Raw genomic sequence first — 12,365 nt, forward strand, 5'->3', positions numbered from 1 at the left:
TCACTCACTGCAGTCCTCCTACAGATAGATAGATAGATAGATAGATAGATAGATAGATAGATAGATAGATAGATAGATAGATAGATAGAAGGATAGATAGATAGACAGACAGAAGGATAGATAGATAGATAGATAGATAGATAGATAGATAGATAGATAGATAGATAGATAGATAGATAGATAGATAGAAAGATAGAAGGATAGATAGATATATGGTTGGTTGGTTGGTTGGATAGATAGATAGATAGATAGATAGATAGATCGATCGATCGATAGATCGATAGATCGATAGATAGATAGATAGATAGATAGATAGATATTTCTTTTGAGTATGCAAAATAAATAATTCAGAGGTCAAGGCTTCTGTACAAACTCACACAGTTATGCTTTTAGAGTTATTGCCATTTATTTATTTGTTTAATTTATTTTCCCATATGGTTACTAAATGTATATATTTTAATTAAAATACTTGATTAATTAACAGGGGTATAGTTGGGGGAATTAACTGATAGGAAGTTAAATTCTTAAAAACCTTGATTTCTGCTGTAATGTCACAACCCACTATAAAGCAGATAAATGTAGGAAAAACATAGCACCAAAAAAAAAAAAATTATAAAATAAAGTAATAAAACACTTCAGTCAGTGTGAATCCATTTCCGCCATGACATCACATAGTCTCTGAACTGTGTGTCATTGCTTGGATCGTGGCTGTTTCTGTGTTGCTCTTCTAATCAGATTTGACAGTAGAGCACCTTCTTCTGAACTCTTGCCCGTACGTACGAATCCACTTGTTGGCAACTAGAATGAGGAAATCAGAGGAAGCAGTTTTTTCAGTGTGTAAAGAACAGAATGGCTAGTTTCTAGACCTGAATGCATGAAAACTGTAAGATTTTAGTACTCTGCAAAAAGTGGTAACCTGTAATTGTTATTTATAGTAGTTTTGGTGGAATAAAGGAATGTATATAGGCTCATTCAACTATTAAATATTTTTGCCTTAAATAAAATCAGTTAGATGTTATCATTTTAGGTCACCGATTTACAATTTTTTTGAATGTAGATTATCTTCACTGACCAGGATTGGTAATAATATACATTTAAATGCACTATAATTCATATGCAATTTCACAATTCTTATTAAACAGGTTATACACTCTATAAGACCTGCTGAAATACCAGATTTTTGGAGGCTGAATCTCACAACATACTGTCTGTGTGTGTGTATATATATATATATATATATATAGAGAGAGAGAGAGAGAGAGAGAGAGAGAGAGAGAGAGAGGTAGCAATTGTTGCATTACATTTAATTAGAAGGGAGAGGCTATTATGTGAGTCTAGTAGAGCATAAGTCTAAGTGGACGTCGATTACATGCGGAGTCCCACAAGGCTCAATTCTTGCACCGCTCTTGTTTAGCCTGTATATGCTCCCACTAAGTCAAATAATGAGAAAAAACAAAATTGCCTATCAGAGCTATGCTGATGATACACAGATGTACCTAGCCTTATCGCCAAATGACTACAGCCCCATTGACTCCCTCTGCCAATGTATTGATGAAATTAATAGTTGGATGTGCCAGAACTTTCTTCAGTTAAACAAGGAAAAAAATTAAGTTATTGCATTTGGAAACAAAGTTGAAGTTTTCAAGGTGAATGCATACCTTGACTCTAGGGGACAAACAACTAAAAATCAAGTCAGGAATCTTGGTGTGATTCTGGAGACAGAGCTTAGTTTCAGTAGTCATGTCAAAGCAGTAACTAAATCAGCATACTACCATCTCAAAAACATTACAAGAATTAGATGTTTTGTTTCCAGTCAAGATTTAGAGAAACTTGTTCATGTCTTTATCACCAGCAGGGTGGACTATTGTTATGGTCTCCTCACCGGCCTTCACAAAAAGACCTTTAGACAGCTGCAGCTCATCCAGAACGCTGCTGCCAGGATTCTGACTAGAACCAGAAAATCTGAGCATATCACACCAGTCCTCATGTCCTTACACTGGCTTCCAGTTACATTTAGGATTGATTTTAAAGTACTTTTACTCGTTTATAAATCACTCAATGATCTGGGACCAAAATATATTGCAGATATGTTCACTGAATATAAACCTAACAGACCACTCAGATCATTAGGATCGAGTCAGTTAGAAATACCAAGGGTTAACACAAAACAAGGGGAGTCCGCCTTTAGTTACTATGCTGCCCGCAGTTGGAATCAGCTTCCAGAAGAGATCAGATGTGCTAAAACACGAGTCACATTTAAATCTAGACTCAAAACTCATCTGTTTAGCTGTGCATTTATTGAATGAGCACTGTGCAATGTCCGAACTGATTGTACTGTATTTTACGTAATCAACTGTATTTTATGTAAAATCATATTCTATTTTTAACTGTTTTCATTAAACAGTTAATTCATTTCATTTTACATAAGTCAATTTTTAAATCATTTCCAAAGTTTTAAAATTGCTTGTTTTATTTTGTTACTATTTTTCTTCATGAATATTTTACTTTCTTTTATGTAAAGCACTTTGAATTACCATTGTGTACTAAATGTGCTATATAAATAAACCTGCCTTAATTCATTCTGATTAAAAAAAAAAAATTAGAATTTTTTACAGTATTTTTTACTTTAGTAAAGTAAAAATACTGATATAAGTGCTGATAAAATACTAAAATGATTTATTCTCATTATGCTTTTTTATTATTATTATTTTTTTTATTTAGAGATGAACTGTGACCTGGCTATGTTGGTCTTGATTTATTTTACCCATCTCATTTGTATTATACAAGCCTCACAGAACACTTACCCCATTTACTGCCTACTAACACAGGACATGCTGCATGTAAAGTTCTGGCATCCTCACTTCCATTTCTCAGCAGGTTAAACCACAACACTGCTGTACCTTATGGAACAGATGTGAGCACAGGTTACAGAAGGTAAAGTCGGTCGTTAGCACTGTGTGTGGAAATGAAGATGCTTCAACTGACTCTCTTTGGCTGAAGTGCTGCGCCAACGTCAGGGAACACCGTGGCCCCACCAATGTCCACATCACTCATCTACAACAACACTTGATTGTCAATGATCTGATCAAATATACGAAATAAACTGGTTAGATTATACTTGCTCACATAGATAAGGACAGTAGCAATCCGGCCTCCTCTGAGCTGAAAGTCTGAGTCATTTGTCAGCTGTGGAGAGATTTTGTTGTTAAAAAGTATAAGCTCTATTACACATCTTCAGACAGGACCAGGGAATAACAATAACACACATTTAAAAAGGTTTACATCTTCATGCAATACCTTTGAGTCATAATGTGGCTCATACTGGCCTCCAATTCCATAATTTGCGATCTGTAGAAAAGTAAATAGTTGCATCAACCATAACAGATCAGCTCACTTCTCACATGAACAGTCAATTCTGGCTTCTGTTTGAATGTTTAAGACACCAAACAGGGTACTGCATGTTTTCTCTGTGAGAAGATTAACATAAAAAGAAACCAGAATCCTAAAAAAAAGGCAAAATACGTGTAAATAATGTGAAATACGTGTAGAATATGAACTGTACAAACATAAACCTACATGCTGTTAATATGGTCATTTAAAATAACTACATGTACTGCAATGAATCTAATAGATATACAATAATAAATAGTTCAGGCTTGCTGGATTGAATTGATATTTTTCATGATCTTAAAAATGTCATGTTCTAAACATGTTTTGCTGCCACAGTATGGAAAAAAAAATACAATGGAAGTCAATGGCTACCAGCTACTGTAAGCAACATTCTTGGGAAGGCTAGTGTGCAGAGATTAAATCTAGACAAAGCTTAAAAATATGAATATAATTCCCATACTTCCATTTGTGTTACATACATTTCTAGACACTTGAGCGAGTAGTGTTCAACCAACTCTCTATGTTTCTTGTACAGAACAACCTCCTGGACAGCAACCAATCTGGCTTCAAAAGCGGCCACTCAACTGAGACTGTCATGCACTCGGTTATTGAAGCCCTGCGACTGGCAAGAACAGCTTCAAAATCCTCAGTACTCATCTTGCTGGACCTGTCTGCTGCTTTTGACACTGTTAATCAACAGATTCTCCTGTCCACCCTCAGAAAGATGGGCATCTCTGGAACCGCACTCCAGTGGTTTAAGTCCTACCTTTCTGCACTCCCCTTCAGGGTGTCTTGGAGGGGTGAGGTTTCTAAGTCACAACTTCTTGCTACTGGGGTTCCTCAAGGCTCAGTGCTTGGACCACTTCACTTCTTGATTCACTTCACTTCATGACGTCATTAGGATCTGTCATTCAGAAGCGTGGCTTTTCCTATCACTTCTACGCTGATGACACTCAACTCTATTTCTCATTCCAACCAGATGACCCGATGGTAGTTGCTCGCATTGCAGCCTGTCTGAGTGACATTTCTAGCTGGAAGAATGACCATCACCTTCAGCTCAACCTTACTAAGACTGAACTGCTGGTGGTTCCAGCTAACCCATCGTTTTATCACAACTTCTCTATACAGCTGGGTTCGTCAACCATAACTCCTTCCAGGACAGCCAGACACCTAGGAGTTGTGATGGATCGTCAGTTAAGCTTCACAGACCATATTGCTACAATGGCCCGGTCCTGCAGATTTGCCTTATACAACTTTAGGAAGATTAGACCCTTCCTGTCAGAGCAATCCACCCAACTTCTTGTCCAAGCTCTTGTTCTCTCCAGACTGGACTATTGTAATGCTCTTCTGGCGGGCCTTCCTGCATGTACTATCAAGCCTCTACAACTGATCCAGAATGCAGCAGCGAGGGTTGTCTTCAATGAGCCAAAAAAAGCTCACGTTACTCCTCTCCTCATCAGGTTGCACTGGCTACCAGTAGCCGCTCGCATCAAATTCAAGGTACTGATGCTTGCCTACAAAACGACCACTGGCACGGCACCAACATACCCAAACTCACTAGTTCAATCTTATGCACCCTCCAGAAGTTTGCGCTCTGCAAGTGAACGACGTCTTGTGATGCCATCCCAAAGAGGTTCAAAATCACTCTCACAGACTTTTTCCTGGACTGCGCCCAGCTGGTGGAATGACCTCCCGATCTCAATTCGAACAGCTGAGTCTTTACTACATTTTCAAAAAACATGTAAAGACTCATCTTTTTTCGCCAGCACTTGACCAACTAATACTAGCACTTACCTTTTCTTGTCTGTCCTATTCTTGAAAAAAAAAAAACACATAGCTCCGTGTTCTGTGCTAAACTAACTGAGACCTGTCATGGCACTTGTATACTGTTGTTGTTCTCTCGTTGGTCTGATTGGCTCCGTTGTAAGTCGCTGTTTCTATTGATTTCTCATGTTTGTAAGTCGTTTTTTGGATAAAGTCGCTTCTTTTCCTCGCTTTACTTTTGTACTTCTTTTCTTATCAAAGCAGTAACTAAATCAGCATCCTCTCATCTCAAAAACACTGCAGGAATCAGAAGTTTTGTTTCCAGTCAAGACTTAGAGAAACTCGTTCATGTCTTTATCACCAGCAGGGTGGACTATTGTAATGGTCTTCTCGCCGGCCTTCACAAGAAGACCATTAGACAGCTGCAGCTAATCCAGAACACTGCTGCCGGGATTCTGACTAGAACCAGAAAATCTGAGCATATCACACCAGTCCTCAGATCTAACACAGTTCTATCCTTTTCATGGACTTGCCAGTCTGAAAGTCACCAACTAAAAATGAGCAGATGAATCCATGAGGCTAGTTAATGCTTGAAACAGTGATTTGGAGAAATGAATACCTGGAGCTCCTCTGCGGTCTCCAGCTCTAGACCAGAGACACCAGCGATCCTCTGGTTGAGCTGAGAGATCACGGGATCTTCATCTTCAGAGAGCCACGCACTGAGAGAGATAAAGAGGACAGTCACATGCCCTGGACTCGGACAGTTTCATTACAGGGTACGGTTGTGTGTGTGTGTGTGTGTGTTTGGCTTTGTTCTTGAATGAAATAATAGTCTAAAACTCTCTGAAACTGTGTCCTCATCTCTTCCCCCGACACTATAATAACATAACTCACTGTACACATCTAATCTGCATAATATGAAAATGAACATTTATTAGTCATGCTTTAATGTACATCAAATGGGCAAAATGTGCATTAAGTACATTATACAAATGATTTAAGAACCTGAAAAAAAAAATATGTCATGTTGTTTTAATGCTTGCCATAAAAATCCTCCTTTCGAGGATGTGCTTTTTTTAGAGTCCAAACACAAGGAAAAGTTTAAAGAAGATAAATAAGTCCGCCGACTATCACCGGTTTTGCTTTTTTTGTAAGGTCATCTGAGAATCACATGCATTTTTATCCAAAAATCAAACAGAACTGAGGAACACAAAATAAGATGCTTTGAAGAACACTGAAAGCAAACAACACTGAAGCCCTTTGACTCCCAGTGCATCCCATACAGAGGAAAAAAAGCCTTTTAAGTAAATATATGGTTTACAGTAAAGCTCAATTAAATATATTTTTGAATCTGAAAATATAGTCTCAACCTTAATATAGCAAAATATTTTTCAAAATGTATTTCAGGGTCAAGAAAATACCTCTCCAGTCTTACAGTAGCTAGATTTAGGCTCAATGCAAATATGTGATAGAATAGTCAGCTAGATTTATAATGATTTAATGATGTTTCTTTTTTTAAAATGTTGTAATATTGAATTTTTAGAACATTGTAAATTATTTGACTTGTATTCAAATGTGTAATATATTCATATTTGTTATAACAAATACAGTGTTTCTTCAAATGTGACGTGAATGGATTTTCTTGGACTGAAATATATAGAGAGCAAAAAAAATGCTTTTAAAACTATATATATATATATTGGTAAAAAAATATATTGGTAAAAAAAAAAATTACATATTATATTTTGAAACATACTTTTGGCAAATATATATTTTTTCCATTTTTTAAAAAATATATTTTTAGATATATTTAAATATGTATTGCCATATGAAATGGGCCAAAACAAAAACAAAAAAATCTAAATATCTTTTGTTCCACAAAAGACAGAAAATCATTCAAATCCTCTGGAAAGACAGGAGTGTGAGTAAACGAAGGCAAACTTTTCATTTTGTGGTGGAGGTGTGTACCTTTTTGACACACGAGAGGCAGCAGAAACTGTTCTTCCAGACACTGGATCTATGACTTTAGCTCTGGAAAGCTAAATATAAACAGAGATAAAAATGTATTTAATTCCCTTCCACACAAAAAAAAAAAAACACACACACAAATTCATAAAAAATGTTGATCATGTATGTTTGGTATGTAATCAAACAGAAATCACGTTGCATGCACCTTAGGCCTGGCCAGTGTTTTGATGGTGTCGATCTCTCCTTCAGAGAGAAAGTCATGGTATCGTAGGATCATAGGCTCGTCCCACTCCACTTCCTCTCTGAATACCATCAGCGGGTTTCCTCTTCCTGTCCTGTACCTGCACACCAGCTTTCTCTCTCTTTGTGGTGTCTGCAAACCATAACACATTTATTAGATCTTCTTAGATCCTTCGTCTCTGTAAACGTGTTCAAACCCGTCTCAAGACATTTGTTTGATGAGGCCTTCACTATTTTTAGTGAACATTCGTTTTGAGCAGAATGCATTCCTAGTGTGTAGTATTGTATTGTATTGTTCTGATTTTTATTTATTTATTTATTTTTAATTATACAGCACTTTTGGTACACTCTATGGTTTTAGAGTGCTTTATGAATCCATTTTGATTTGATTTGATTCGATTCATCTTGCATACAAAATTGGAAAGCACTTTCTCAATCTAGCAAATCTAGTTAGCTGACTTTATGTAAATTTCATAATACAAATACAGTCCAATGTACAGTGTTAATGTGAACTCTGTTAAAAAAAAAGAAAGAAAGAAAATCTACTGGTAACTTTTTGCCAAGATATTATCCATTAATTTTACGGTCATTTCCACTATCCCTAAAACAACACAATGAAATGCAAAATTCAAAATACAGGTAAAAAAACAAACAAACAAACAAAAAAAATTTTATGCACTGCTAGTAGCCATGTCTAATCTATAATTTATTTACTTTCACAATGTGTAATAAAATGCTATTTATATCTATGAGTATAAGAATGAGTATTCTGTAGAAAATGTACCTTTTAAACCACAATCTTACAGTACATTCACATGTATTTCACATGAAAGTTCATCTTTAAAAGATTACAGCAATACTAAATGAAGAATATGAATCTCTGTAGATCTTCTCAGGCTGCTACTCACCATCGTGAGCTTCGTTCCGGTGCACAGAGCCTCATATGTTTCGTCCGTGGAGTGCTGAGGGATGTTTTTTTTGTTCAGTTCCAGGTTTTTATTGTTTTTTTTATTGTTTTTTTAAGTTTAGGGCTGAAGCAGATTACTCTCAGGGGCTTCTTAAGAACAATTACAAATAAGGTGCATGAGTGTGAATTAGTGTGTTTGTTTCAGGTGATCTCCATTTAGCCTTTGTTACTGTTAAAGCACACTGTTCGTTAAGACTTGCATTATTACACATAATGCATTAGAAGCCAACCTACAGTGGCAACCTAATGTGTGAGACCATCTAAAAATCTTGCATTTAAAATCTTCATTTAAAATGTGACATTCTTTCAAAAAAATAAAATAAAAGCATTTTTTCACTATTGTGGTCTGAGTCCTTTAGCCCCACTATAGAACAGCATAATCAGGAGATACTTGCACTTCAAAACAATTAGTTATCGATACATAATAATATACTAAACATGATACTTTAATTTAATAAAAATTATTTATTTATAAAAAAGAATTTATTATTCTTGCTGTTTTCTAAAAAAATATTCTGGAAATAAGCACAAATTATTTTATTTATTTGTACATTTTTCTTATATATATTATATATATATATATTATATATATATATATATATATATATAGTTTATTTTATTTATTTATTTAATAATATTTTTATTTTTTATTTGTTTGTTATGGCAGATGTGAATATAGGGGGAAAAAATCTCTGAATTAATCCTTACCTTGCCCACTTGACAGCTGAATCACTGCCAGCTGATGAGACAATGATGCAAGCTGATAAATAACCTGTTCTTTAGTAACGACAGCTTCTTCCCCCTCGTTGAGTTTCCTGAGGGTTTCCTTCATCCAGAGGACGGCATACTGAAAGTGATGATTGAGAGAGGAGATCGTGGCGATATGGAAAGTTTCATCTGGATCCAGCGTTATGTTGTGGTTCATTTCTGAAAGCCACACATCAAGTTGATATCACTGAAATAAACTGAACCAGATTTTTCACCAAGATACAAGTGCCTACATCAACATTCTGGCCTGTAGATATGACTCAGTCCTGTGTAAGTCTCCTGGATTTTTATCAATCTGGCACAAACATGAGTTATACTGGTGATAAAGAACAAATAAAGCCACCATGAAACCCACCAGAAAATAAAGAGATGTTCCTCGGATCTAATCTGTACATTTCTTGGAGTCTAACCAAAGCCGTCACCACTCCTTCTACATCTTCTGCACTGGGGAGAGTCTGAGCTGCAGCTTTCAGGCTTTCCAAAGTGTCTGTGAAACATGAGAAACGTGTTACATTTTTTTTATTCATGTATAATTTATAGCTTTTTCTCCTCCAAGTGGTTCCATCACAGACGATCTACCGTTAAAAACTGATGAAGCCCCTTAACAACAGCACAAGAAGTCTTCGCATGACATGTCATGGTCTGAGTGGTACAATCATTTATAACACAACCAACTGTTATGAGAAAGCCCAGTTTCTGAGCTGTGTGTTTCTCCTCAAACCTTTTGCACGTCTTCCTTCGATAAGCTCCTGTGTAGCGGCCCAGGCTTGACTTAGCTTCCTCACGAGCTGAAACGCTGCGAGAGGGTTGCTGATGTATTTCTCTGGATCTCTGGGAGTGCCATCAAAGTCATCCTCAAGTGCATTCAGAGTCCTGATAAATTAATATCAATATTAAAAAACACTGAAAGATGTGTTGCAGAATTCTGTGGTCAAAACAAATACAAAACAGTAACACACAATCTGTGCTCTGTGTCTGTTTTTTAGTTTGTGTGTATATTATACTGATCATGAACAAACAATGGACTTATTGTTGTGTTATTGTCTTTGTTTGATTGTTTGATAGTTTGTTGGTTTGTTGTATTATTTTTTTCTTCGGTCACTTTTTACATTTTAAATTTTTTTAAAATCATAACTTCATTGAAATTGTACAAAACTAGGTCACATTTTTTTTGCACTAGCTATATGAGCATAAACACAAGATTGACAACTGGAAAAGGCAAAATGTTCATTAAAAAAATAGATTCTCCATGCATGGTCAAAATGATATCAGAGAGAAAAAAAAAATGGTTTATAAATGGATGGTGAAAAATATATATTAGTAAAAGAGAAATAGAAAAATTGGTCTTTGTTGGAGTGCAGTATAAAGATCACCGAAATACAATGATGTGAAGTACACAAACATACTAGTGTGACTGACGATGTATGGCACTATATTGGCAATAAATGGCAATATGTATGAGTGTGACTGACGATGTCAACATTAAGAGGTTAAAATCAGATCAGATTCAGATAGATTAAGCTCTTTAAAAGAACTGATCATTTTCTGTCACATTTTTTTAACTAAACTCAACACAGATGATGATAATGTTTTAATATATATCCAAACGCAAAACCTAACTATATTAAGCCTGAAAACACTGTTCTCAAAAACCGTGAAAGCACAGCCCTGGAGGTATATTTATATGGGGTTTACAGGCATCTAGCAGCTACACCATTGTGTTAAGATCATTTTATTTCTTTCCACCAGATTGCACTAATCTGCCTCCGTTAAATGGATTTGAAATAGTTTTATATATATGATTTGTTTGCTGCATAAATCAGAAAATAAATACTTTTTCTAATTTTTTATTGTTATTATAAAGACAAAAGTTGAATAATCTAGTAGTGAATATACTTTCTACCATGAAATCTCTTCCAAATACAAAATATTGAGATAAAAAAAATACTATAGAACTAAAATATAGTATCACAACGAGTTTGAATTTAACTCCTAAATGAAGAGCACTGGGGGTTAATTAGACCTATATATGAACCAATAAAATATAACCTAATAATCTATAACCTAAACTAACATGCTTTTCACTGTTTGTGTAGCAGCTTATAATATGCTCTATGCATTTACTAAATATTAAACATTTACTCATCTCATGCTCTCCTCTCGTCATACTACCAAGTTTAAAATTTGACACTTTCTTTTATTATTTAAACTTTTCTTTGTAATCCTAAAAAGGGATCTTGTGGCTCTGAGAAGTCATTTTCTGTTTTTTCAAGTTCATTTAATCTCTTCTATGTATCTTGATACACTATCAGCCCCACAAGCAACACTTACCCTCTCAGAAGATCTGCTCGGCTCTCCAGAGCTTCTATATATTCATGAAGACTCTTGGCAAACTGTGTTTTGATGTCAATAAGCTGCGTCATATGATCTGAAGACAGCATTTAATTTCAAAACAGGTATTTTAGCACTTCTACAAAAACAAATATGGTTAAAGAGGGATGTGTTCTTGTTTTATCATCTTATTGCAATACAACACACACTAACCTGTTGAAGAGTAGAACTCATTTACAGCAGCACAGAAACTCCAGCATGTTGAGAACAACATAATCATCCACTTTGCCTCCATTTCAAGCTGTTTGTGAAGCTGAACGTTCAGTCTTCTTCTAAAACTAGACTCTGTGTGCTAAAGGTGCGAGTGTGGTGAGTTCAGTCAGACCTTCAAGAAAACAGATTATAGCTAATTGTGTTACTGTCTGACTGAATCATCCCCTGTGATTAGAGAAGCTTACAATCATGACACCAGGTTACAAACCCAGACACTGAGGTCTTCCCTTTGAAAGAGAACTGTGTTTGCATCATGTGTTTACAGCAAAAACATTACAGTATCAAAGCTGATTGAGTAAGAGGTCATTACAGAGATTGTTTGTGCTGGTGGCGAGCCGTTTCGCATTTTTAACTCAACTCAACTCAATCTTTATTTATAAAGCACTTTCAAAACCATAAAAATGAATCAACGTGCTGTACATTCAGAATCAGGCCGGAAGTATTAGGTCATCGGAGTACTTTTGCCTACTCTTTTATGAGTACTGTGAATTTGGATATAATTATTTTGTCACATACTGTTTTTTGCCTACTGTAAGGGAAGTATGCGATTTCAGACGCAGCCCAAAGTTTACTAATTAAGACATTTACCGCCACATACTGGCAGTTTTAGTTTCTTCATAATTTAACATTTCCATTTTTTTAATAAAAAAATTATTGGGGTGAT

General features: G+C 35.5%; 2 protein-coding genes across 2 annotated transcripts; both read right to left on the reverse strand.

The window, feature by feature from the left end:
- Positions 1 to 404: 404 nt before the first annotated feature.
- Positions 405 to 9,254, reverse strand: LOC122134770 (prolyl 4-hydroxylase subunit alpha-2). Its single transcript, XM_042711516.1, has 10 exons — positions 9,038 to 9,254; positions 7,947 to 7,963; positions 7,328 to 7,495; positions 7,123 to 7,193; positions 5,774 to 5,873; positions 3,298 to 3,348; positions 3,127 to 3,186; positions 2,988 to 3,054; positions 2,805 to 2,903; positions 405 to 798 (listed from the first exon to the last, which is right to left on the reverse strand). Exons 1-10 carry the CDS (start codon positions 9,252 to 9,254, stop codon positions 728 to 730), a joined length of 921 nt encoding a protein of 306 aa, XP_042567450.1. The 3' UTR covers positions 405 to 727.
- On the reverse strand, positions 9,058 to 11,990 carry LOC122134797 (prolyl 4-hydroxylase subunit alpha-2-like). The gene is made up of 3 exons (XM_042711545.1): positions 11,429 to 11,990; positions 9,819 to 9,970; positions 9,058 to 9,584 (listed from the first exon to the last, which is right to left on the reverse strand). Exons 1-3 carry the CDS (start codon positions 11,536 to 11,538, stop codon positions 9,409 to 9,411), a joined length of 438 nt encoding a protein of 145 aa, XP_042567479.1. The 5' UTR covers positions 11,539 to 11,990; the 3' UTR covers positions 9,058 to 9,408.
- Between the last annotated feature and the right edge of the window lie 375 nt (positions 11,991 to 12,365).

This window comes from Cyprinus carpio, chromosome A21, assembly GCF_018340385.1.
Source record: "Cyprinus carpio isolate SPL01 chromosome A21, ASM1834038v1, whole genome shotgun sequence".
NCBI classification, from domain to species: domain Eukaryota; kingdom Metazoa; phylum Chordata; class Actinopteri; order Cypriniformes; family Cyprinidae; genus Cyprinus; species Cyprinus carpio.